Source organism: Macrotis lagotis, chromosome 7, assembly GCF_037893015.1.
Source record: "Macrotis lagotis isolate mMagLag1 chromosome 7, bilby.v1.9.chrom.fasta, whole genome shotgun sequence".
Classification (NCBI taxonomy): domain Eukaryota; kingdom Metazoa; phylum Chordata; class Mammalia; order Peramelemorphia; family Peramelidae; genus Macrotis; species Macrotis lagotis.
In genome coordinates, this window is record NC_133664.1 from 48,712,297 (window position 1) to 48,739,508 (window position 27,212).

The 27,212-nt window shown below is 35.5% G+C and overlaps 1 protein-coding gene across 1 annotated transcript in view; it reads right to left on the minus strand.

Moving 5' to 3' along the window:
- AKAP9 (A-kinase anchoring protein 9) overlaps positions 1 to 27,212 on the minus strand; it is a 173,428-nt gene that overhangs the window by 87,232 nt on the left and 58,984 nt on the right. Inside the window, 11 exon segments of the mRNA XM_074192845.1 lie at positions 2,292 to 2,384; positions 4,181 to 4,277; positions 6,953 to 7,151; positions 7,542 to 7,659; positions 10,615 to 10,712; positions 13,863 to 14,007; positions 16,367 to 16,446; positions 17,851 to 18,064; positions 19,071 to 19,877; positions 19,879 to 21,513; positions 24,386 to 24,583. Coding sequence (XP_074048946.1) covers positions 2,292 to 2,384; positions 4,181 to 4,277; positions 6,953 to 7,151; positions 7,542 to 7,659; positions 10,615 to 10,712; positions 13,863 to 14,007; positions 16,367 to 16,446; positions 17,851 to 18,064; positions 19,071 to 19,877; positions 19,879 to 21,513; positions 24,386 to 24,583 — 3,684 coding nt within the window.

Sequence of the window (27,212 nt, forward strand, 5' to 3'; positions counted from 1 at the left end):
TGGGAAAATGAACAGTCAACATTTTAATATAAAATTTAAAAATTAGCTATCTACATGAGTCTCAGAGTTATTATTTGTTTTACCTTTAGCAAAAAATGGTCCTTTACTTCTGATTATGCTATCATAGTTAACAAAAATAGTAAAGGAAAAATCATTTTTAAAAGATAAAAATTTAAATAACTCTTCAATAAGGCAACAACATAAAGGAACAAGTGTTAGCAAAACATAAGTTACATTTATCTTTATAGTTACTAGATAAATAAAGATTGCACTTGATGGCAAGTAATCATTTTTAAGAGGAAGGCAATACAATCAGAACTTTATTTTTGTACTTTAGTTAAACCCCTGGAATAAAGTCTGTATCTTAGGGCATTTTTGTTACCTTTAGAATTTAGTTTTCTTGCTTTTCCAATAAAACCAAGCTTAATTAAAACCATTCAGAGGTATATCTAAGAGTTTCCCCAACTCATGTAGCAACATATGTAAGTAAGAAAGGATCTAACAGACTTAGGGCTGTCTGAAAGAATTTATCTTTTACCAGTTAGTGGTAAATGTTGGAAGAGAAGGGGTTATGCCAATATATTACCATACACTGATGAATGTCATGACATCATGTAACTCTGCTGCGAGTTACAGCTTGGCATCGGAACAGTCTAAAACCAACTACCTTTCTGCAAGTGTGGCAAACAGATGAAAGGCTCAGGAAATAAGAGGGACCTATGCAAATAAGTTAATGAGTAGCATGCTAGTAATGCACAAAAGGTGAGTTGACCTTTGGCAATGTATCCCAAGAACTTTTAATCTGTAAACTGAATTAAACTCTAAAGTCCTGAAATTAATTTTGGAAGAAAATGTCCTTTAGGAAAGCAGAAATGTGACAAAGCAGAAGCTGAAACACACACACACACACACACACACACACACACAGTCTCTCTCTCTCTCTCTCTCTCTCTCTCTCTCTCTCTCTCTCTCTCTCTCTCTCTCTCTCCATTCAACCAACAAGTATTTATTTAGTCCCAACTCTGTGTAAAATATTTTGCTAGGAATCATAAAGCAGAGAAAAAAAATAAGAAATTATCTTCCCCGCTCTACTCTCTTAAGGATTTACATATTATATCTTGATTTTGAATAATGGCAGCTAAGACTGGAAAAGAAATTCTGATAAACTATCTTAGCATCAATCTCTCAAACTAGCCTATTATGTTCTATGCCTTAGGTGTTATTGGACTTTGATTATTTGGATAACTGTCAATTCAATACATGCTCTAATACAGAGAAAAGTTACAAACAGAACTTAAGGAAAGGACCACATCCTTAGCAACTTTCTCTCAAGTTAGGCACCGGCCAGTAAATAACAAAGGTCTAGAATGCTCCAAAGAAGGCAAAAGCTTCCAAGAAGTCTGCACATGTTGTACCCTCTCAGGAGAATGTGAGCACCCTGAGGAAAGAAACCATCTTTTGTGTCCATCTAGTATGGAACTTGGCACTTGGTAGGTATTCTGTAAGAGTTTAAGGGAAATATTTGTTTCTTAGTGTTCTGGCCCTGTCTTATCAGATAAAGTGTCCAACCAGAAGGCTTTTTATTTGCTATTTTAATTATCTTTCTATAACATTCAGATCATCTAAATGATACTGTATATGCGTGCATTTACATGTACACAAATCTTTCTTTGAGAATGAGTTCAAAGTTACATACTCAATTTCTGCTTGGGATCTTCCATGTTTGATGGCACAAGCAGGACCCCTAGCCCTTAAAACTGAGGGTGCTAAAGAAGAATAGATGGATACTACTGTGTGAATCCATCCCCACTCCTGGAGAAATAGCAAATCAACTCAGCCCAATTAATGATAGGTCACCGGTGTTGTCTTCATATAAAAAGTATATTATTAGAGCTGTAGTCACAGAAAAGGGAATGGAGCAGCAGAGGGATGGGGACACCTATGTGCTCCACTACCATTCTTGCAATGTCCAGAGGAAGGGCCATCATATGCTTGAGGACATGAGCAAGAGCAATATAGGCTAAGCAGGTACAGATAAATTGTGACCTGTATCTTTTCACATTAAACTTCAAAGTAATAAAGGGAGACACTGAATAATATACTTAACAGAAAAGTAAATTTAAAAGCAGCATCATTTGTTGTAATAAACTGACAATTTGAAAAATGATCATTATGTAAATTCAATTAAACTGATAGCAATGATACTAATGATAATGACATTAATTTCAGTAAAATTAGTGTTGGCTTTCAAAATCATAACAAGATTTTAGCTGAAAAAATTGTAAACTAACCTTAGCCACTTCTTCTTCTAACCTTTCTTGGTGCTGTTTTTCCAATAACTGAACAATATCCATTTCTTCTTTCATTTCAGTTTCATTAGTAAACTAAAAGAAAAATGCAAATATAACATTTATATTAATCTTATTTATGCAGTGGTTTTTATCAAAAAAGAAAAATCTTGCCTTAATTATGACTATCTGAAAAATTCAAGATGCTGGACTTTTGAGAATAAACTCTAGGTTCATCTCAACCTCAGGAGGTCTAAAACTGATCCTCATCACCACCCCTAAACTGGTTTAGCTTCTCCCTGAACTGTCTTCTCTCTGTCAGTATCACTACTCTTGAAGGCATGTTCAAAAACTTTGTTATCTTTAGATTTCTCCCTTAATTTCATCCTGTATATATGGTGCTGTCATCATCTTCTGTCTTTTTTTGACATGTCTCTTGCCTCTGTCCCTTTTCTATTTCCACTGTTACCAACTTAAATTCCTAATGATCTCATACTTACAAGAGCCTTCTAATTGGCCTCCTTCCTTCCATCTCTGTCTTATACAATCCATCTTACATAGTGCCAAATCAGTATTATCTTTGTCATCATATCACTCTACTGAGCTCAAAAACCTTAACGAATCACTTGATGCCCTTCATATCTATCCCAAGTTAGTAGAAAATATTTATTGAAATTTAGAGAAAAAAACAAAAAACAATGCAAAGCCCTAAGGTGCAGTAAGAAGACAGGAGGAGAGTCAGATTAAGTGCAGTCCCAGTGCTAAGGAGAGCACCTTGAACACTGGAGGTAGTAAATAAGTATGTATTTAAATTAAAGACTGGGTAATCCCCCATCCTTTGAAACCACCATGTTTGAGTCTATTCCTAATTTTTTCTTATTTTCCTCTTTCCTTCATTCCTTGGATACCTAAATCCTGTCTGTACTCAGTCCCATTTCCTCAATGAGGATTTTCTCTTTCTCTATGAAGTTGTCCCTGACTGATACAAATTCCCACTGGTCTCCCTTTTCTCTTACTTTGATAATAATGATGGTCGTTTGATGACAGTTAATATATCAGCTTTTTTGTTATTTAACTGCTTTATTTGTACATCTATCACCTCCAGAAAACATCCACTATATTTCATAGATTGCCATGTACTTAATAATATATATGATGAATGAATAAAATGCCAGCTTAATTTCCCCAAGTAATAAATATAGTGCTATTATCAGTATTATGGTCTAACAAAGTACTGGACATTCATCCCTCTAGCCCTGGGAAATGATCCCGTTTAAGACTGTCCCTAAGTGGGGCAGCTAGTTGCACAATGAATACAGCACAGGCTCTGGAGTCAGGAGGACCTGGGTTCAAATTCAGACTCAGACACTTAAAAACGTTTTTAGCTGTGTGATCTTGGGCCCCATTGTCTTGCAACCCCCCCCAAAAGGAATAGCCCTAAGAATATATAAATCTTGCCCAGCACCCCCAAAGAGTATGCTTTGATTTTTAATATCACCACAAAGTATGGCTGACTTTTGTCCTTCTCAAAATAAAGATCATAATTTATTCAGATTACTTGTGCACCAATAAAATACTTTCCAATTTCTTTAGTCACAAATTCTTCTGCATCTTTAGCATAAACTAAGTCAAAAACAGCTTTCTCATCAATAGATATATCATGAATTATGAGACCTCTATATTTAATTCTCCATTATGTTCATTTTTCTAGACAGACTAGAACAACTCTCAAAGACCAATTATTAGGTTTGAGAAGAGATTAAAAGCTGTTTTAGTAGTTGGAGTTCCCACACTGATAAAATTTATTTCCCTCAACTGTTATAATAACCCATAGACCAGAAAACAAATGACTTTTAAAGTATTCAACCCAGATGATAGTTAAAATATAATACCTTCGCTGAACCATCTTCAGTCTTCTGAAGACAACTTTCGATATATTTTGATTTCAGCATAGCCTGATCAATATTTGTCAGTGATTGAGTGAATAAACTATAATACAAATGAGAAAAACATGGATCAAAATAACAGCATTTTTAGCTTGAAAATCTAAAATATGTGAAAAGTAGATACATGAAAATGATTAAGAAACCACTAAAAGATGAATTTAAAATTAATTTGCATTTAATACTAGTTTAGCTTAATTCTACAGGTAAAAAAACATGAAAGCTATGAAATATCAGTTATTAACAGAGCATTTTAAATATGCTATACTAGGATTCTATCCAGTTTTAAAAATCCTTTAAAAAATGTTTATTTGGGTCACAAAACTGAGGGAATAAAAAAAGGGGAAGGTTATAAATTAGAATTTTGATTTTCTGTTAGTCGCTTTAACTTCTCACTGTCAATTCCATTTTTGTTGATTTTTATTTTTAAAATTAAATTTTTTTTGACACTTGTTGTGTCAAATGCTATTTATAGCATCATAATTTCTGGAAATACCCATTCTTTCTCTGTGTTGCTTTTCTGCTGTTCCCTCCCTCCTGACCCCCTAGTAAAAGTGAACATCCATCCAAAGACATCTGATAGCTATGTGGCATTGGACATGACCTTTCTGGGCCTTCAGCTTAGAGAGGGTCAGACTGCACAGATTCTTCCTGCTCAAGCTCTAAGATCCTGAGATCTTACAGTGAGGAAAGGGGTAGAGTTCATTACCCGTTCTTTTGGACTATTAGAGTCTCAGCTTCCTTACTATTAACGTTATCAGAGAATTGTTTCTGCAGGGTTCTGCTTATCTCATTCTCGCCAAGTCAAACAAAAAGCTTTCTGTTTTTCTTAAGTTTTCATATTCACCATTTCTTCATAACATTGATATTCAATTAAATTCATTTTCAATTTCTTCAGGCATCCACCAATGGGTATTTATTCCTTTTCCAGTTCTTCATTATGGCCAAAAAAGTGCTATTCTGACTACTTTGGGAACTTTTGTTTCTTCCCTTTGTCTTCATGGGGTATCTGCCCAGTAATGGTTAGAGGGTATGAATACTATAATCACTATCTTGTGTAATTCCAAGAATGCATGACATAGGAAACAAGTGAACTAATTCACAGCGCCCTCAACAATGCCCACAGTTCCCTCAACACTTGTTATTAGTTTTTCACATTTGTCAATTTGCAGGGTGTCAGGTAAAGCCTCAGAATTGCTTTACCTTGCATTTGCCTCATTATTACAGATTTGGGGCATGTTTCCTGCACTCTCACATTCTGTATAATGCTCTCAGGAATGTTGCAATATCTTCTCCTGCTCAATCTTTTCTATTTAGATACTAGAAAAGGTCACACAATCCAAAAGAATCCAACCCCATCATTTAACAAAAGAAACTGAAGCCCAGAAAGGTTGAATGACCAGTCCAAGTCACACATCTATAAGTGGAAGAGAACCCAGGTCTTCCTATTGACAAGTCTTGGGCTGTATCCAATAGGCCATTATTCTGCTACGAAAAAGTCTTATCCTTGCTTTATGCTAACAGTGGTTTTAAAATGGTGTAAACAGGGAGCATATCCCAAAGTTATGTCCTCTCTGAGAAATATGCAGTCATTCCTAAGGATTTAGACACTTTTAAGTCTCTCTTCTCTCAACTATGAGAGGTAGTGTGGCAATATTGGGCTAAGCTAGCCTCAGTCAAGGAAAATGGGCTTCAGTCCAGCTTCTGACATATATGAACGTTTTTAACCCTGGGCATGTTAGTCACTTAAGTGCTGTTGGAACTTTCAATGATCTACACATGAAGAGAAGATGCTGACCTATACTACAGATGAAGCTCTGGCCCATTCCATTTTATCTAAGAGCTAAGCAACTGACAGAGTAGAAGGGCAAGAGACTCAAGGGAGAGTCATTCCTCAAAGGGGACATAAGGAAGAATTCATGAAGGAGATAGGACTTGAGACTTAGACTTGGATAGGAATTTAAGAGGCAAGGGAGGGAAAGGAGATATTGCAAGTAGGAAGGCCTACCTTTGAAGAAGCCCAGGGCTCCTTCACAGGAACCTGAGGATAACCTTTGTAGTGAAATGTAGACTTGGGGGGTGAGGAACAGGAAGGAAAGTGGCATGAAAGACCAGATTGGGACATAGCTCGAGTGCTAGGCAAAGCCTTTGAGCTAGACTCAAGAGGGAGCTGGGGAGATTTCTGAGTAGGGCAATGCCATGACTGCCCTGAGAGGAGAGTGGAAGACTGATTGCAAGGGGGCAGAGAGAAGAGGAAAGAAGTTTTTTTTACCACAGTTTACAATGGAGATTAGTGAGGAAGGGTGGTGGCAATGGGAATAAGGAACACAGGACAAGTGGCAAAGTTGTCACGAAGGTAGAAGGAAGAGGGCTGAGTATAATGGCTATCACCTCATGGAGTCGAACTCAAATCTGTCCTGGATACCGGACAGCTACATTTAGATTCTCCTACAGCACCCAGCACCGGCTGAGTAATAAATGCAATCTGATTGCACTCAGCTATCATCAATAACGAATGACAAGCATCTTTCTTTGCAAAGCAGAAATATCAGTAACTTCTTATAACCAGATATGACTTTTGGTCAAATAAAAGATGATGACTCTTCACTCACTTCACCTGCCACACTATACCACTTTTCAAGAAATTTCTGCTGGTGGTCTGTTTTTGTGACTTTTGCTAGGTGACAAGTATTATTTGATGAAACATCAGAGCAGAGATACCTTGGCTGAAGAAGGGATTCTTTAACAAGATGAAACTCCCCTTGCAAATGGAGGTTCTCTGGAGGGGTCTTTACTCCAATGTCTCTCAAATGTGATAAGGAATTACATGGAAGGTGTCCTTGTTCTTGAACATCTTGTGCTTCAAGCTGATATTTCATTTTTCCCGCACCTTCTAAAGTAGGTGAACTGCTTATACTATCTGAAGCCAAGGAAAGGAAGGGTTAGGAATTTTTCAACACTGTGAGGCAAAATATAGAATTAGTACACATGAATTTCATCACTACTAAAGTTTAATTCAAATTTCTAATTGTAATCACCATTTTTTTTGCATATTCATTTTTTCTCACTTTAAAAGTAAAAAATTATTTTAAGGCATTAATATTAGGGTTAAATATAAAAATTATTGACTTATATAAACTAATAAACATTAGCAGTATAGACCAAGATTATTTCATTTAAACTTATGGTGATGAAGATCTCTATATTTAAAGCAATTTATCTCTATTTTTAACCTAATTAAGTAAAGTGTTGATTACTTATTTTATAAAAAACAAAAAAACCATAAAATATTTATAAATTTAAAATTTACCACTATCTTTTGCTTGAGAAGAGTCTGATAAACACTTTGCTTTCATTGTCTTGAGATCAGTCATTTCCTCCTCTTTTGTAAATTCAAATTTTTCATTTTCTGTCTGTTGTTCTTGAATCTATTGAAAATATTAAGAGAAAAAAACCATTCACTGCCACCCATGCATTAGTACAAGATTAATATAACTTCTTGGCTTTCCTAATCCTCAATCAAAAGTGAATTCATTAGGTACCCACTACCAAAAACCTAGATACAAATTCTCTAATACTCTTTAAAGTTCTGATGAGATGCTGCAGTTATTTTTTCATAAATGCACCTTAGACACTATCTGTTAACAGGAAGCCTATTTTCTTCTGCCTCTGCACTCAGAGGACACTGATGCTAATGATCTGTGTGACCTTGAATAAGTCACTCACTATCCAATGATCTTGTTTCCTCATCTATGCATTGAGACAAGTGTACTAGTGACCTCTACAGTCTCTTTCATCTCTCCATTTATGACCCTATTCCAAATGTCTCAGATCCTAACTCTATTGCATTGCTGCAGTAGAAAGATCAATTCTAACTCCCACTGAAAGAGAGGACTAGAAAATAATAGAACCAATATTCCGATAAGTTATCACACACAGAAGATTGGGTTAAGTGCTGGACAAGATAAGAAATGTAGATGAGACCTCAGTTTACTGCTGTAAATACACAGCTGACAATAATGTACAGTATACTATGACAAATGCAAAAATAGAGCTGCAAACCAAAGGACAATGTGAAAGTAAATACACAGGGGAGGCCACTTCCAATTAGGGAAAAAAAATAAGACACCCTCTAAGCTGGATTCTAAAAAGGACAGGAAAAGCAGTTCTGACCTCAATGACAACAACCTGAGGGCATGGAAGGATGAGGTGGACAGAGAGTTAAAGTAGTGCTAGACTGTGGATGCCTTGAAGGCCAGTCCCAAGAATTGGGACTGGAGTGAAGAGGGAGTCCAAAAAATGGGCACAATCAGATCTGTGTCAAGCCTTGGTGGGCAGTGAGAACAAAATGGTTGAGAGAGGGAAGAACAGAGGTAGGCACATGAGGGCTGTGTATACAAAGTACTCATTTAGAAGCTCAGTCTCTGAAGGACAGGACTGATGATGATGATGATGATGATGGAGAGGATTAACAGTCTCCTCAAACTAAGTAATACTACTCTATCCAACTTTACAAGGAACTTAATTTAAGGAAAAGCTCCCAGCCTACTCAGGCTGGGGTGGGAGACAGAGATCCCCCTAGTCCCTCCTTAGAAAAGTTCACCTCTCATCCTAATAATTATCCTTTCATCAATTGTTAACCAATCAGAGATGATTGTGACCCTCAGGAACACTCTAAAAGGCACATAAATTATGAGCCCACTGCAATGATTCATCTCTGGCATTAGAAGAGTGTCAATGAGTCATTTTTTATTGGTAACATGCTAGCATTATTGATAAAATGATTAATTACCCAGAAATTATGTCTCTTGAACCTTTTAAACATCACTTCAGTTTTGTAAATAAATAAACTGGGAGAAAGATGGAACTGGCCTTTCTTTGCCCTAAACTCTAATTCTTGCCCCTAATCCACTTTCACTTTCAAAGGTAATCACAATTCTCTAAACTACTGGAATTCAAAAATCATTTATTACAATCAGAGGAATGAAGGTTCTTGGCTTCAGGTCCTGGTTTGTCTCCATTAGGGTCATTTCACTGAGAGGAAATAGAAAGTCTTCTATTCAGCTTTTAGAGTTCTTCATATCCTATCCCTTCCTACCTCTCTCCACATACTCTATGATTCACCATGACCTTCTTGCAGTTCCTTGCACCTGTGCCCTTTTGCTGGCTGCCCCCATGGTGAAGACTCTCCCACCTCATCTCTGCCTCACTTAGCTCAAACCTCACCTTCTTCAGAAGGCCTTTCCTCTGAGATGACTTCCCACCTCTATCACAGGTAACTTATATGAAGAGGGCTGAGACCTCGTCCGCTTTGGCTTTCTCTGAAGCCCCATGGTTCAACACAGTGCTGCGTTTCCTTGTCTCCACCAGACATTTTGGAACTAAATCATATCCTGTCTGGAAGTGCTATATGTGTCGCTACACATGTCATTTCCCACTTCCAAGTACTTTGCAGACTAATACAAGGCAGTTAGCAGGTCTTAGATTTCTTGTTTCCAACTCTACTTTCTAGTACAGTGCTAGCTACACAGAAGGCACTCTACACATATTGAATGACTGAATGTAAGAACAAGGAGGGACCTGAACTATAGCCAAAGTGCAGTCTCAAATCTGATCAACAGCCAGACTTCTGTCTGTCACACAGAGACATTTGGGAGTGGAGACAATAGACATACTTTGCTTTTGAACATCAAAATGTGCTCCAAATAGTCAAGCACTGTGGTCATTTTGGAATTGTTTACAAAAATGCAAACATATCCACCGAGATGAAATAAAAATGACACTACTGACTTCAAGAAATATGAAAAAGGTTAGGAATTGTTTGTTTTCAGGAGTGGTGATAGGTTGTGTTTTATTACCTATTACTTTCAAAATTTATTTACAAAACACCTGATTCTTGTTTTAATTGCATACCATGGTTCTGTTAGTTCTTAAATACGTTTGGTTACATTAATATTCTAATCAACTAAATTCACTTGCCGTAGATGTTTTATAAGAAGAAAAGAAGAAAAAATGGTTATGCATAAATACTTGTGTAAAGATGCAAATGGATACAGCTGCTTAAAGTTTGATATCCTATTCTGGATAAGAATGTTAGAGCATATAGCTCAGAAGAACAGATTCTTCCAACTGGATTGTGTGAGTTCTCTAATGTGTGTGTGTGTGTGTGTGTGTGTGTGTGTGTGTGTGTGTGTGTGTGTGTGTGTTTCTCTTTCGTGAATTTTCATTCTAATGTATTTTTCTTATTTCAACCAATGTAAGTTTTAGGTTTTTAAAAGTTGTTGATTAACCAAAAAAATCACACCCCAAATCTGGGAATTTAAAGAATCCTAAAAAAGAAAATAATTTTTTCCCTTAATACATTGTTTGTCCATGATACCCACCTTTTCACAATCCTTAGTTAGTTGGGATTGAAGTGCCAAAAGCTTGTTGTATTCTTCTGCTATTTTGTTAATAATAGATTGCAGATTTAATTGCAAGTCTAGATGATAAAGAAAATATTAAAATCAATTCAGTAATTGTCAAAAGTCTGAAAAATAATAATCATAAATCATAACTGAAGATATTCAAAGTGAGATAAACTCTTTATAATGAATGAATATATTTAAGAAAAAAATGAGTATTTTAACTCTTTCCCTATGAAAAATGTGGTCTTAAGGTACCAGCAATAGTATATATTATTTTTATTTTATTGGTCACTACTTTTCAAAACATTTTGTTTATTTCTTCTAGTAATGCCTCTCCATCTAGTAGTATCCAACCCATCAAAATGTTCTTGGATTTGCTCTAGGTATTTTGGATTTGCATAAAAGAGCATGCAAACACACATACATACACACACACACACACACACACACACACACACACACACACACACATATATATATATATATATATATATATATATATATTATATATATATGTTACATATATTTATGCTGTTTTCTGTGATTCAAGGTAAGCTCCTGGAGGTCAGGAAGTGTGTCATTTTTGGTCTTTGTCTTTGTTCCTGGAGAGCTTAAAGTAATGTCTAGCATTTAATAAGCCTTTAACCAATATTTTGAAATTTATTATTATGTTTATTCACTGAATTTCAAGCTGGAGGTTAAAGAAGTAGTGCTCTCTCTGTCTGTCTCTCTTCTCTTTTCTCTTCTCTTCTCTTCTCTTCTCTTCTCTTCTCTTCTCTTCTCTTCTCTTCTCTTCTCTCTTCTCTTCTCTTCTCTTCTCTTCTCTTCTCTTCTCTTCTCTTCTCTTCTCTTCTCTCTCTCTCTCTCTCTCTCTCTCTCTCTCTCTCTCTCTCTCTCTCTCTGTCTCCCTCTCTTGGCACTAAAAATGTCTTCCCACACATCCTGTCTGGGATTGGTTTTGATGGCACGGGAATAACTGTCCTGACTCTGTTTTATAGGATGAGCTTGGATAAGGTAAGGTCAGCCAGATGGTGACTTCTCAAAGGGAGAGCAGACGCAGAGTGGAGTAATAGAAAGAATGAGACCTCAGAGACAAGAGAGGAGAAGGTGAACGGGAGGAGAGAGGAAATCAGTATTTATTTATGGACAACTCTATGACAAATATTCTAAACACTCCACAACTTCACTTCTTGACTGTGAGCTGAGTCAAATATTTATGGACTTGGGTGTAAATTTGTTGTATTTACTATTAGCTTAAATAAAATCTATCTTGTATTTAAGATATTGTTACTCTGAAAGTTTGCATGACAAAAAGAAATATAGTCTAAATTTCTCAGGGGATATCTTAGGGAGGGCAAAAGTCAAACCAAGGGATTTGGGAGAGCCTTCCAAAACTGAACCCTGTCCTCTGGTAGGTAGGTTAAAAATACAAGAATTTTTTTTTTGCAAGGCAATGGATTAAGAGACTTGCCCAAGGTCACAAAGCTAAGTCGGTATTAAGTGTCTGAGGCCAGATTTGAAGTCAGGTCCTCCTGACTCCAGGGCTGGTGTTCTATCCTTTGCACCATCAAGCTGCCCCAAATATAAGAAATTTTTTAAAAAAAATCACTCAGTTCTATATTATGTTGAGTTAAGGGAAAGAAAGTAGGGATAGGAAAGGGGCAATGACAGAGAAATGGAAAAAGGCAAAGAAATATAAACAAAAACATGCATAGAAAATGACAAAGGAACAACCACTGGCATAATATCATAAAGAAAGACTTAGAGGTATATAAACACTCAAATTTAGAAAGTCAAAGATGGACACACAATGATAAACTGAAAAATGGAGAAAAATAGACATATCCATATAGAGAATAAAAAAATTAGATGGAAGTAAGAAGATAGTGGAGAAGGAATGGGTAGAGGCTTAGCAGCTTTTATGGTTTTTACAATATAATTTGCCAATCAACAATCTATGTTTAGTCAATTTTTAACAATTTAAAAAATAACTCTTTGCCCCTTAGGAAATAAACTCTTCTGTTTTTTGAAAAGAAACTTTAATTTGTTTTAAATCATAGCTTATTTCCCCATATAATTTTGATGGTTTCATAGAAATAAGAATTGAATTTTATAAATCTTCTTTATTCAGGGAGTCAGGATTTAATCAGTGTCAGTACCCCTTCCATCAACACGGATTACAACTTTTCCATGACATAGTAGATATTTTTCATGAATTATTATGGTTGAAAAAATTCAAATGTAGTGAGATTTTCTCAACTCTGGATGATTCTCTGATGACAGATATAATATAACATACATGCTATGGGAGGTTTTCAAAACCTTTCTAGCTACCTATTATCTTTAGTTTTTGTTTTCTTTTTGGTTTTTGCAAGGCAGTGGGGTTAAGTGACTTGCCCAAGGTCACACACATTATTAAGTGTCTGAGGCCAGATTTGAACTCAGGTCTTCCTGACTCCAGGGTTGGTGCTCTATCCACTGCACTGCCTAGCTGCCCCTATCTATTATCTTTTAAAAGTTATAATATAGTTTTATGCATCCATATTATATGAGGATAATGACTCTCTTCTCTCTAATAGTGAAAGTATAACCTCAGAGGCAAACTTTTTACTTCTTTATCAATTTTTAGGAAAGAAGAGATGTTATTATGCTATTAGGAAAATATTTCCAGGATCTGCTAAGAGATGTATTTTCATTCCTGTCTAACATTTTGAAAAAATAGGTAATCTTGAAATATTTTATTTTCAAATTCTTTCATCTTGAAATCCTTCACCTTTAATGGCAAGCACTTCAAGTTTCTATTCTGAAAAGTGAAATTTCATTTACAGAGTGGGAAAATGTACTTTATGGTAAAATTCCCTATTTCAAGATATTGTAGCAAAGGGTTTCCAGAATCATACTGTGTCTTTTCAATTCTATCACACTTTCCAGTACTTTAATCAATTTTTGGATTCAGATAATAGTATAGGTTACATGTCCATGCCATAATGGAAAAAATTCATCTTTACATCAATAAATCAAGACATTTCTATTCCTCAAATTGTTGTAAAACACAACTCATCATTAGGAGTAAAAACTAGGGAAACAAAAATTTGATATAAAATTCAAATTATATTCAGATTACAAAATTCAATTTTTTGGTTAATTAAATAGTAATACAATAATATTAAGAGCTAGGATATATTTAATAGTATAGACACCTTTGAAAAGATTTTTAGCATTACCTTGAACATCAAATGTACAATTCTGCAATTCTGGGCTTTCTTCTTTAACTTCATGTGAATAAACACCAGAAATGTCTCTTTTTTCTACTTTCATTTCATATTTGAAAGAAGCTGTGTTACATGTATCAAGAATTCTGCATAAAGACTGTTGATACCAAAATTAAAGAAAATTAAAAGGCTGAAATTTCAACTAACATCTTAATCAAAACTGTATTAGCAAAGACATCTAACAGTTAAGAATAGAGGAAAGCAAAAAGAAAACAAAAAATATAATCTATTTAAAGTAATGCAAAATCCATTCATTATATGAAACTGCAAACAGAATATTTAAACATAATGTCTCTTGAAAACATCTTATCATAGATGTTAGGTAAAGAAATATAAAATTCTTTATGAGACCAAAAAAAAACCAGATTTCCTTCTCAAGACTTTTGTTTGAGTAAATATTTCAATCCTTTTTTAAAAAATGTTATACCTTGGATAATCTTCTTTTAATGTTGAAATTCACCTTGAACTTTTAATCCACTCCTAGCTTGCAGCACCCTACCCTTAAAATTAGCAGCTCAAATACCAGAAAAACACTGTATACCCTAACAGCAACATGGGGGTGATATTCAACCTTGATAGACTCGCTCATCACATCAGTGCAACAATCGGGAGCAATTTGGGGCTGCTTGCAAAAGAGAGTGCCATCTGTATCCAGTTAAGGAGCTGTGGAGTTTGAACAAAGTTCAAGGACTATTCCCTTTAATTTAGAAAAAAACAGATATCTTATTGTCTGATCTTGTTACCTCTTAGAACTCTTGTCTCTTCTCTAAGGATATGATTTCTCATAACACCCAATTTGGATCAAGGTACAACATGGAAACAAAGTAAAAGACTGACAGATTGCTTTTCATGGGGGTGGGGGTGGGGGGAGGGAAGTAAGATTGGGGGGGTAAATTGTAAAACTCAAATAATATCTTTAATAAAATTAATAAAAAAAATAAAATTTCCCAGGTAAAAAGAAAATTAGCTCAATATCTATTACTGAATAGAAACAGCATTGTATGAAAATTCTGTCTCATTAGAGATGATAACAGAGGATTAGCAACCCAACAAGCAGAACATTACACTCTACATATCTTGGCCCTTATATTTCATTCATTCATTCATTCATTCATTCATTTATTTATTAGGTTTTTGCAAGGCAAATGGGGTTAAGTGGCTTGTCCAAGGCCACACAGCTACGTAATTATTAAGTGTCTGAGACTGGATTTGAACCCAGGTACTCCTGACTCCAGGGCTGGTGCTTTATCCACTGTGCCACCTAGCCTCCCCAGGCCCTTATGTTTATGAGCTGTTTTTGTTTATGAGTTGTTTTTCTTGCAGAAAAACTACAGAAGCATTCGATATGCTATGAACTTGATTAAATGCTCTGAGAAAGCAAACAGAAAATTTTATAAATTTAAGAATTATTTTCACATCTATATAAACCTACATCTAACATTTAAAATGAATAATAAATTGCTAGTTGATATGTTCTTAATAAAAATATTTACCTACAAATAGCTCTTATCAATAAATGCTAAGTAATTTTTTTTTTCATTTAGCTTTGATTGAACTCATGGCTCCAAAGGAGTACAAAGAACTCTGGAAGTGGAAAGAAAGTCAGAGTTCTAGTCTTTCCTCGGAGGCAGGAACTAATATTGCTGGCATTTGCATACTTAATCTCAACTGATCCTCCTAATAGCCTTGCAAAGATACTGGTATTATATTTATTTTACAGATGAGTGAAAAAACAGAAGGTTTGGAGAATGGAGGCCTGGGTGCAAATCTTAGCCCAACATACCTTTGATGTAATTCAGAGGAGGATAGGAAAGTGCCTGTAATCCATAACCCACTTTAGAAATACGAACTAATGTTATTCTACTACATATATGGAAACTGAGAACAGAGGTAAAGTTATTTGCACAAGGTAAAAGAACCAAGTGACTAAGTCAAATCTTTTCTATCAAAGTCAGATCTTTCTATTAAATCATGTATCTCACATCCCTGGACAGTTTAGAAAATGGCATTAGGAATAGTTGTGATGTTACTGAAAAAAGAAAAGCTAAGTTAAGCATTAGCCACTCCAGCCTGGGGTTTTTCCTGTCTCCCTTCTGGTTCTTCTAGAAGCAGGGCTAAAACAACAGCAAACCCATAGTGGGAGAGGGTCTGGGCCTGCATGTGTCTTTGGTAATAGTAGGAGGACTCCTTTGTTATCTACAAGTTTGTATTATCTTTCCCCAATTTCCCTTGATGCCTGAAGATATGTCATTTTCTGATCTTGGTTTCAGGAAGACCAATGAGAAAGAATAAACCGAAACTACATATGAAAGTAAAACTGTTCATCGGTAGTTTACTGTGTGAAACAGTCCCAGACAAGGTGTCATCTTATGGAAAATTGGGAGGGTTAAGTTTGTTTATAAAAAACAGCAATTCTAAATTGTTCCCTAAAAACTATTTTTAAATTAATATCTTACCTGATTAAAACAAGAGCATTCCTCAATCACTGCCTTATGGAGTTTCTCCATAAGCATCTCTAAAGACATCCTTTCATCATCTATGAAAACAGAAAATGTATATCAATTTGTATACTGAAATACAACTATTAAGCATTTATTTTACCTGAAATAACTTAATCTTCTGCTATATCTAGTCTTGCTGCAACAAAACTACTTCAAATGACTACACTCAGTTATTTTCTGATTAACAGGATATCTAAAAGCCAGTTTCTTAGCTATTTGGTTTTGCCCGTTATACTGATAAAGGGTAACGAGAGCCCTAAGTATAACCCATATCATTATTGCAGTGCCTTGACCAGACTTGTACTTTCACTGATACAGGAATTCTTGGTGAGGAAGTTCCTCTCCCAGTGTAGACTGGCCTCTTTTCTGGAGGGCAGAATGCTTCCAGGATCACAGACCTGGCAGAAACCAGCCATGAGCAGGGGGGTAATGAAGCCCATACCCTTCATTTACCTAGCAAGATCATAGCAGTTGGATTTAGGAAAGACTTAAACACACTTCTTCTTGACTCTAAAGTCAATTCTCCAGTCACATCACCAAACAGAGTCAGGCTTATATAGAAACAAGGGTCACTAATCCACACAGAAGAATCCCTGTGAGTCACTATTAACTTTTTTTTTTTTTTTTTTTAGGTTTTTGCTAGACAATGTGATTAAGTGGCTTGCCCAAGGCCACACAGCTAGGTAATTATTAAGTGTCTGAGACCGGATTTGAACCCAGGTACTCCTGACTCCAGGGCTGGTGCTTTATCCACTATGCCACCTAGCCGCCCCTACTATTAACTTTTAAAATGTAATTTTATTTGTGTTTTTATGTAGTTTTATTTTTTTTGTTAAATATTTCTCAATTACATTTTAATCTGATTGAGACCCACATTCAGAAGTGAGGTGGCTCACATGTAACCCACAGACCATGCATCTGACCTTCTACCTTTCACAAAGATGCTTCTTAAAATTAAGATAGTCTTACTGAGTTGTGATATTAAAGCATTCAGTAAGAAAAGGGGCTTATCATAGGGAAGACAAATGCTGTGATGACAGCCCTTGACTATCTCCTCTCAAAAAAACAGATATGACTGCAACCCAAGGCTATGAGTTTAAGATCTATAACTGGGTCTACCTCCTATTTTATCCCAAGTTTCTATTTTGGGGGGATGGGGGGGGTTAAATTGATCTAAGGGTTTACCAGAGGCTTTGGGCCAGGGATATGGATCAGTCTGGGCCTTCCTAAATAGAGCACTGATCAATCCCTCCAGCAGCCTAAGGACTACCTTGGTTTCTTTGGGCTGGACTTCCATGGCCACTTGGCTCCCCCAAGACTGAGTCAAAATGACAACCTCACAGAGCGTAGACAACTACAGGATATGCCTCAAAGCATTTAAGATTTTATTCAGACATCAGTTGGAATGCGTACTACTCAGAATCGCTTCCACAATTTACCTGCTTCTTGTCTCTTGATGTTCTGTAGTTCTAAATTATGAATTTTCCGAAGCTCCTTCATCTCTTCTTCATGAGTAGAAACAAGTTCCTCTCGAAGGCTGTTTAGTGCACTTGCTCTCTCCTCTTCCATGCAGACACATACCTGCTTCACGTGAGCTGAATGAACCAGGGAAAGGCAAAGGTGCTGGGCCTCCATCTGAAGCCTCAAATCCGCCTTCAATTGAAAGTACACACATTGCACATGTTTTAAAATGACAAGTGAAATCATCTGTTCTTTCTCTGCATTTTTTATTGTATTACCAAAATTGTTATTATCAACTGCACCTAAGAATGTATTAAATTGTTTCCAATTATTTCCATTACCACCATTTAAATGCTTTTTTAATTATAGAACTCAGATAATAATAGTACAAGAGATGTAAAGACACCTCATAATTTTCAAGGCCTTGAGTACCACATATTTTCTGAGTATGTTTCTTTTTAAAAATATACTCTATAGGTTATATTTAAACACACTAAATATTGAGCAGGTCTATATAATTTTAAGTGTAAATTAAATGTGGAAAATATAGAATAAAACTACTAGGACTTCTTTAGAAAGCTACATAATGGAAACATAATGACTAAATTTATATAATAATTTGATTTGGAGCCTGGTAGAGATAGTTAGTGTGGATATAGTTAACTCTTGATTATAATAATGGATAAAAATATTATGTTACTACATTTCACAGAAATGTAGATTTATAAATCTAGAAAACCACAATGATCATGAAGTCTATTCCCTTTAATTTTACAGATGTGGAAACTGAGGTCTTAGAAGGGTAAAATGTCTTGCCTAAAATTATACCACTAAATAATAGAACTGGGACTACAGAATGGAGCAGAAAATTCACTGGTCCAATACAATAAAAGAGACGTCAACTCCTAGTCCATTGAGGGCTCTAAGTGGCAAGAAAAACATCTGAGATTGTGTGATTTGGTCTTGGCCTCAGGCCTTAAAAGGAAGCCATCTAGTCAAAAGGAGACCAAGAGGAAGGAAAGAGAAATCATCTGCTGTTATATATTTTGTACCATTGATCTCCTTTAAGCTACTTAATCAAACAGGCCATTTCTTAAGCCATGTTAAGGATGTGGGAGTTAAGTAGAAGTTGAAAATATTTCCAAGTAGGAGGCTTTTTCCTCTTTCCTCTGAATCACACATAAATCAGTAAACAAACCTGTTCAGATTTCAGAATACTGAGTTCCTGCCGAAGCTGGTCATTTTCAGTCTGTGCAACAGCCAAAGATGATGATGATGATGCCTCATTAGCCAACTGCTCAGTCACAGAGTCTACTTGATCCAAAAGTGAATACTTTTCAGGTTTTACCAGCTCTAGTGTGCTTTCTTTTTTAACAGTCACATCTTCAAATGAAATTTTATTTTTCTCTATGATCTTTGCTCCTTCACTATAGTTTTTATTTACTTTAAATACAGAACTTTTATAATCTTTACTTCCCTCTGTTTGAATATCATCTTTAAAATCACATGGCTTAAGTCTGAACTCATCCACATGTTCTGCTCGAGTATGGCTGACTATGATTTCTAGCTCTTCGCATCTTTTTAAAACGAGCTCTTTTTCTTCTTTTAAAGATTTAACTTCCTCATTTAAGTGATGAATTTCACCATGCTTCTGCTTTAACTGTTCAGAAAGATCTGATAGCCTCTCTGATAGTTCCAACTTTTCTCGCTGGGTCACCTCCAGTTTCTCCATAAGTTCTGTAGTATCTTTCTCTACAACTTCACCAACTTCAGAAATTTCTGCTATGAAAGGCTTGTCATCTTTACAGCTTTCAGAATCTGCACTTTTAGTTTTCACTAAAACTGGCTTACTTCTCTGTAAATGATAAATCTCATCAGTTAGAGCCTTTAACTTCATTTGATATTCTACTTCCTGTTTGCTTTTACTGTCCTCTAAATCAGCTTTTACCTTTAGAAGACAAGCATATTCTTCTCGCAACTCCTGATAGTTAACCTCAAAATTTTTTTTCAGCAAACGAATATGTGTTCCTTTGCTTCTCTATCTCTTCATTTAGCTGAGTGCATTGCTTTGTGAGTTTCCCATTTTCTTCTAGGAGTATATCAATTTTTTTTTGCCAGTCACACTCTTCAGATATGGGCTTAACTGAATCTATAAAAATCAAGCTTTCTTCTTTGCTACTAGGAATATATATTTTCAGCATGTCTTCAAGAGCTTTCTTTTCATTTTTAAGAATAGTATTCTCAGTTTCAAGTTGTGTAAATTTTTCTTGAAGGTCATCTTCTTTCTCTTTTATTTGCTTTTCCAAAAACTCTGTTTTAAGTTGTAACTCTTGCACTTCTTGTTCAAGTGTGCCTTTTTCCTTTTCCTCTTGTCTGAGTACTTCAATTTCTTTCTGAAGTTCACTGATTTGAAGGGTCATCTCTTCTGATTTTGAATTTACAAGAGACTGCTGTAAATCTTTCAGCTTTGAAATTTCTAAAAGTAATTGATTCTGCTTAGTTATTAAACTGTCTTTTTCACATTGCATGGTTTCTATCTTTTGACTCATTTCATTGTGTAAATCCTCTATCTGCTGTTTATAGTGAATACCTAAGTTATCTTTAAGTTTTTCTACATTTATTTGATGCTCAATTTCTAAGTCTTCCCGGAGTTTAGAAAGTTCCTCTTCATGACTAAATAACAACTGAGTTCTCAATCTTTCTAATTCAGCTTCTTGAGATTCAGCCATTCTGTCCAAAACAGCATTCTTTTCTTTCTCTAGCATTTCAAGCTTTATTTTGTAATTGGTAACTTCGGCCTCGTGCTTTAACTCTAACTCCTTCCTGAATTCAGATGCAGACACAATCTGGGCTTTCAAATCTTCCACACTGCTAAGCGATTTGTGTGCTTCATTAAGTTTACCTTCCTGCTCAACTATTGTCTGTCTTGCTCTCTGAATTTGGTCCCTTGAAAAGCTTAATTCTTCAAAGAGGTCTTCAAGTTGTGCCTGTAAAGTAGACTTTTCTTCTGAAACTACTTCTAATTCTTCTTTTATTTTTTCCCTTTGCGAATGAGCATCTTGAAGCTTTAGATTCAACTCTGTAATTGCCAGATTCATTAACTGTATTTGATTTTCACTTACTGGAATATTTGGACATGACTTTAAAGTATCTGCTAGTTCGCCTTTATGCCGAGCATTTAGTTCATCTATCTGTAATGCATGCTGCTTTATTAACTCCTGCTTCATCTGCACAATCTGCTGTCCATACATTTCATCCAGCTCTGCCCGGAGCCGCTCCAATTTCCTTTGAGTTTCTTGTTCCAGTCTTTGTACTATATCAGTTTCAAATTGACTGTCCTTATGGTTTTTCTTCTGAAGTTCTTCAACAGTTCCCATTAATTGTTTGATTTCATCAGAACATTGTCTTTCCTTTTGTTTAGAATTAGTTAATTCTAGTCTCATATTATTTATTTCTTGGTTCTTTTCTATAATCTGTTCTTTGAATTCCCCCAGTAATTTATCAGCAGTTGATAGTTTATCCTTGAGTTCAAGTGAGCTTCTTTCTCCTTCTGTTAGTTTTGTTTTTAACTCTTCAATGACCAATTCCTTTTCCTGTAATTCCCTTTTACGCGAATCTTCTACTTTTTTATTTTGTTCCTTCTGAAAGAAAGAGAGAGACTTTAATTGATGGCAACTTAACAAATCGCTTCACAAGCATGTCAGCTTCTTTTATTTTCTACTACATTGATGGCTTTTAATAATTTCTGATTTTTATATAAGAGCTTTCAATTGATAAACTTTTAATTTGAATTTTCTTAAAATAGAAACACTGCATGCTCTTCTGAATATCTAATTAGGAAGGGGGTTCAACAAGCACAACCATAGAAGGCCTGCATTCTGCATGTCTACTAAAGACAAAAGTGTCCTGAATTACCTCAAATCTACTACTGACCTAGATCTTGTTAGGGACCTAGAGGTGATTCACTGGAAAAGGATGGAGGAAAAAATGTATTGAGATGCACTTGATCCCTTGGCAGTGCACCTGAACAGAAGCCACTTAATAGAGCAAAACTCCAAGCCTAATCAAGGACAACTATAACATTCTGGCATGGCAATCCAATACCAGAATTTTGGCTTAAATGGAATCTGGAGTTAGAAATGAAACTTTCTTGACTCCAGTTCAGGATTTGGTTGCAGAGTCATGGAAAAGAACTACATCCAACAAGAACAACTGATGCCACCATGGCCACCTGGGTCAGTCAACTACTTACATGTGTTAATATGGTTAACCGATGCATCACTTCTACATTTACTAACTTTAAACAGTTAGCTCACGAAATCAACCAGTTAACTGAGAATAGCTAACACTTGATGCAACCACCCTACTATAGTTAAGGGGAAGGGAGGATGTACCAGATACTGTGATGGGCCCTTCCCAACCATTACCTCATGAGCTCGGTATAGTCAGGGTCTGGCTGCAGAGTCTTGGTATGAGACACTTAAATGTGCTGCACCAACTAATCTCGCACAGTGGTGCCCTGTTCAGCAAGTCTGCTGGCAGGAAGATTGTGTCAGCACAGTGGAGGCTCTTCATATTGGCTCCCACTCCAGCCTTTCCTAATGATGTCAACTGCCCTCATTAGCACTTTCAGGGCTCTCCAACATCTCCCAAACACAGCCCAAGTTCCACAGCCGGGCACCAGCAGCCCTGCCCACCTCCCTAGTGCCTGGCACACAGTCAGCCCATATTGAATGCCCGTTGAGGACACTCCCTTCCTCTCCAGAGCTCCCTGGTGAAGACTTCGGGTTCTTCCAAGGTCAGGTCAAATTCAGTTTTCTCGAGGGAGGCTTCTCTTTCTGCTCCTCTACTACTGAGCAACAGTTGTTCCGCCTTTTCTCATCTGGCACGCATCCCATTCTACTTCTACTACTAGTTTATTCTGTTCATGTTTTCTTCCCTTCTTGAATGCAAGGACCATGGCTTCCTTTAATTTTCAAGCCATCAGTGAATGCATACTTTTCAAATAACACCAGCAAACTGTCTATATGGCCATTTCAAATATGACAGTTTGATCTTGATATGTTTTTCTTAATTATAACTAATAAGATTTATCCTGATCATTGCTTCATTCATTAATTTAGAATTTAAAATGATTTTCAGTTATTTCTGGGCTTTTCACATACAACCACTGCCTAATTTCATAAACTCTCTTTTCTAGTCAGCTAATTTTAAGAAGAACAGCAGAATCCTTAACTCCTCACTCATCCTCAGAGCTGACTGGAGCTACACAGAATTGCTTGGGTTTGTCGTCCCTCTCTTCATACACCATAACACCCTAGTCCTGGTCTTCCTCCCTTCTCCTTAGGACTATTTCAAGAGCTTCCTAACTGGTCTCCCTACTTCCAGCCTCCTCCCCAATGATTTTCCTAAAACACAGTTCTGGCCATGTGACTCCCCTGCTCAAAAAGGTCCAGAGCGCTCTGCAACGTCATTCAGATGGGCATCACTCTCTTTTGAGCCTCTACCCACCAGTCTGTTCACTTGCCTGCTGCTTCCCCTAGCCTTTATCTCTGGATCTCTGCCCAGGCTGCCCTCTGTGGTTAAAAGTTGTTCACTGGGACATCAAAATTCTTTCCAAATTTAGCTCCAATGAGATGCCAACAAGCCTTATCATGATGACCTCCATGCTCTGGAAATTGTGTTTTAGTTATTTTGGATATATTTTGTATTTTTAATTTTTCACATTTCTCCCCCAAACAGAATATATTCTCCTTAATAACAAATGCTCTTTTATTTTTGTTTTCCTATTACTTGTGCCTACCACAGTACCTGGCATAAAAAATAGGCCCTTAATAAATGGTTTTTGAGCAAATAAGTGGTTACATTTTTTTTTTTAATAAAGGGGAATTAAAATTTTACTATGGAAATTTTTTCAGAATTTCACAATACCTCTTGAAAAAACAGATTTTTCTAAGGCAGCACACTAACAGAATCAGAAATCAGAATCTATACAGAAATACTATAAATTTATAGTTTTCCTTCAATGTAAGCTTCTTATTTTTTTTTTAAGGTTTTTGTAAGGCAAATGGGTGTCTGAGGTCACATTTGAACTCAGGTACTCCTGACTCCAGGGCCGGTGCTTTATCCACTGAGCCACCTAGACATCCCAATGTAAACTTCTTATTAAACAGAATTAGTATGGATTTATGCTAGACCTTTTCCAAAGGGTTTAATCTTAAGACCTGGCAGAAGGATCTCATTATCACATAAAAGTTTAACTTGTGACTTAGAACTCAAGACTTGGATGACTATAATGGGGCTATAAAAAGTCACCAAAAATGTATTATTTTTTTCCATGAGAAGAACTTTTTTTCATTATAAAGCCTTTGTGAGTCATTTGCATAATAATGATGAAATGAATGTTTATTTCTAAAGCTTTTGAAATTCATTCAAAAGGAGATAAAAAAATTAACATAAAGCTAATTGCAAAGCTACAAATCTTTTGCTAGACTATCATTAAAAAGAGCATACCATCTCATAAGTTCTAATTTTCTCTTGCAGGAAATTAATTTGTATTTTGAATTCTTCTTTCTTTTTTTGATAATCTTCTAATAAATGGTCTTGTTCTTCTAGTTGCTGCTGATGAGTGAGAATCTGTTGTTTGGCTTGAAGTAAATCTGCAGCTGTGCTACTATGACTGCTATTTCTCAGAGTTTCACTAGCCTGTAACTAAAATTAAAAAAGAAAGGCAAAAAAAAACATTAAAAATGTGAGAAACTCCATTTGGCCCCCCAAAAAGGGACAAAAGGAGAATTCTTTGTTCTTTTCTTTTGTTACCATGATTGGTACATTAGCTCCCACCCTCATCCCCCTTCCCAAATATAGTTTTAAAAAACTCCCATCTAGACCAGAATGAGAATCACATAGTAACACTTAATAAAACGAGCAGTTTAATAAAGAAAACACAATAAATTTTAATAAATTTAATAAAAAATAAACCACTTATTAAACAAAAAAAGTGCCTTCCACAAAGTACCACCATGAGTTAGAAACTGTAATTAACTATGAAAATTGTTCAACTTGGAGCAACATTTGGTAAAAAGTAGAACTGCTCTGATCCCACCAAAGAGCTCTGATCTAAATCTAAACTCCCTCCAGTCCTGACAATTCCCTAATTAGTCACACAAGCTTTAAGAGTTCTTTTGATAAGGGCTTGAGAGCTACAGAGAATTTTATGATTAGATCACAATAACTATAAAATAAAGTTATGTAAACATATACAGAAAAAATAAGGAAAGGTATATGATTTGCATTTCATCCTAAACATCATATATTGGTTCAAATACATAGACTATTCCTTAACATCCCTAAAATGAAGTTGCTTTGAAAGGAAAAAAAAAACAACAAACCATGGGTATACACTGAAATCCAATGTCATGATAGTTTAACACAAGTCAGATTTTGGAGGAAAAGTACAGATTCTGTTTGGACCAATGTCTTGTTTCTTACTCTATCAACTACAAAGGTTTATAAAATAGTAATTATATATTCCCTTCAATTTAGCCATGTGTGAACAAATTAATTGGAATAATGCAAGACAACTGTGCTGAGGCTGGAAAAAAGAAAGTGCATTTTTTTCATATAGCCATAGCTTTGCTATCTTCCTTTAAAGAGTGCCCATGTGTTTTCTTTATCTATCACTTTGGGAAAGCTAATTTCTTCTATGTCCTTCAATCTGTTTATGATTTATTTATGGATCCTTCCTGTCCAATTTATTTATCTGTTTGGAATTTGTAAGAGATAGCAGTCTATAGACAAGTTTTGCCAGACTGTTTTCCAGTTTCTGAGTTCTGGGATCTGTTGGTTTATCAAACACTGGGTTACTATACTAATTTGCCTCTGTTATATTTTGTACCAATCTCTTCAACTGATCAACCCCTCTATTTCTTACCCTGTTCTAAATTATTTTGATGACTTCTGCTCTGTAGTGCTTTAAGGTGAGATCTACTACTGCTAGGTTCTTCTTTCCACCTTTTTTTCAGTACTTCCCTTGATATTCTTGCTCTTTTGACTGTCTTGATATATTTTGTTATTTTTTTTCCTAGCTGTGTAAATTAATCTTTTGATGGCTTGGTTGCTATGGAATTGAATAAGTTAATTTACTTAGATAGGATTGTCATTTTTATTTTAGTTCAGCTTATTCCATGTCCAATGAATCTTTCTCTAAATAATTGGATCTCTTTATTTGTCTAAAGATATTTTATATTGTAATTGTTTTCCTATAGTTCTTGTTTTGGTCTTGACAGGTATGTACTTATTTTATTTTATTATTATTTTTTTTAAGTTTTTTCAAGGCGGTGGGGTTAAGTGGCTTGCCCAAGGCCACACAGCTAGGGAATTATTAAATGTCTGAGGCCGGATTTGAACTCAGGTACTCCTGACTCCAGGGCCGGTGCTCTATCCACTGTGGCACCGAGCCGCCCCAGTATGTACTTATTTTAAATGGAATTTCTCTATTTCTTCCTGCTGAATTTTTCTGGAACTATATACAGAAATCCTGATGTTTTATGTGAGTTTATTTCATATCCTAAAACTGTACTGAATTGTTTCTATTATTTTTTAGTTGACTTTTTTAAGGCTATCAAAGTAAACCAGTCATATCATCTGCAAAAGCAATGCTTTTACTCTTTGCCTGTGCTTATTCTCTTAGCTTCTTTTTCTTCTCTAATTGCTGTAGTTAATATATCTAGCACTATATTAAACAGTATTAGTGATAATGGACATACTCTCTTTGTACCTGATCTTAAAGTAGAGGAAAGGCTGTAGATTATTCCTATTACAAATAATGATGACTCTTAGTTTTACTTATACTACTTAGGTAGACGAAAGACTCTATTCCTATGTTTTCATGAGTATGTATGTGTGTGTTTTTAAACAAATGGGTGTGGTAGCATGACAAAAGATTTCCTTGCATCTTTTCATAGAACATGATTTTTGTTGCTTTTGTTATTAAAAACATCAATTATGTTTATAACTTTCTTTACATTGAATCAGTTCTACAGTCTTAGTATAAATTCAGCTTTGTCAGTGTATAAACCTTTTTTTTCCCATCAGTATTCACTGGGGATATTGATAGTTTTCTTTGCTCTGTCTTATTACTTTGGTTTATTATATCAAGTCATGTTTCTATCATAGAAGAAATTTGTTAGGACCTCTTTTCCTATTTTTCCAGTTTATTTAGTTTTGGAATTAATTGTTCTTTAAGTAAATCTATCTGACCCTGGGCTATTTTCCTTTAGAAATACTTTATGACTTTTTCAATTTATTTTTCTAAGGATGAGTTGTCTTCTATTCTTTA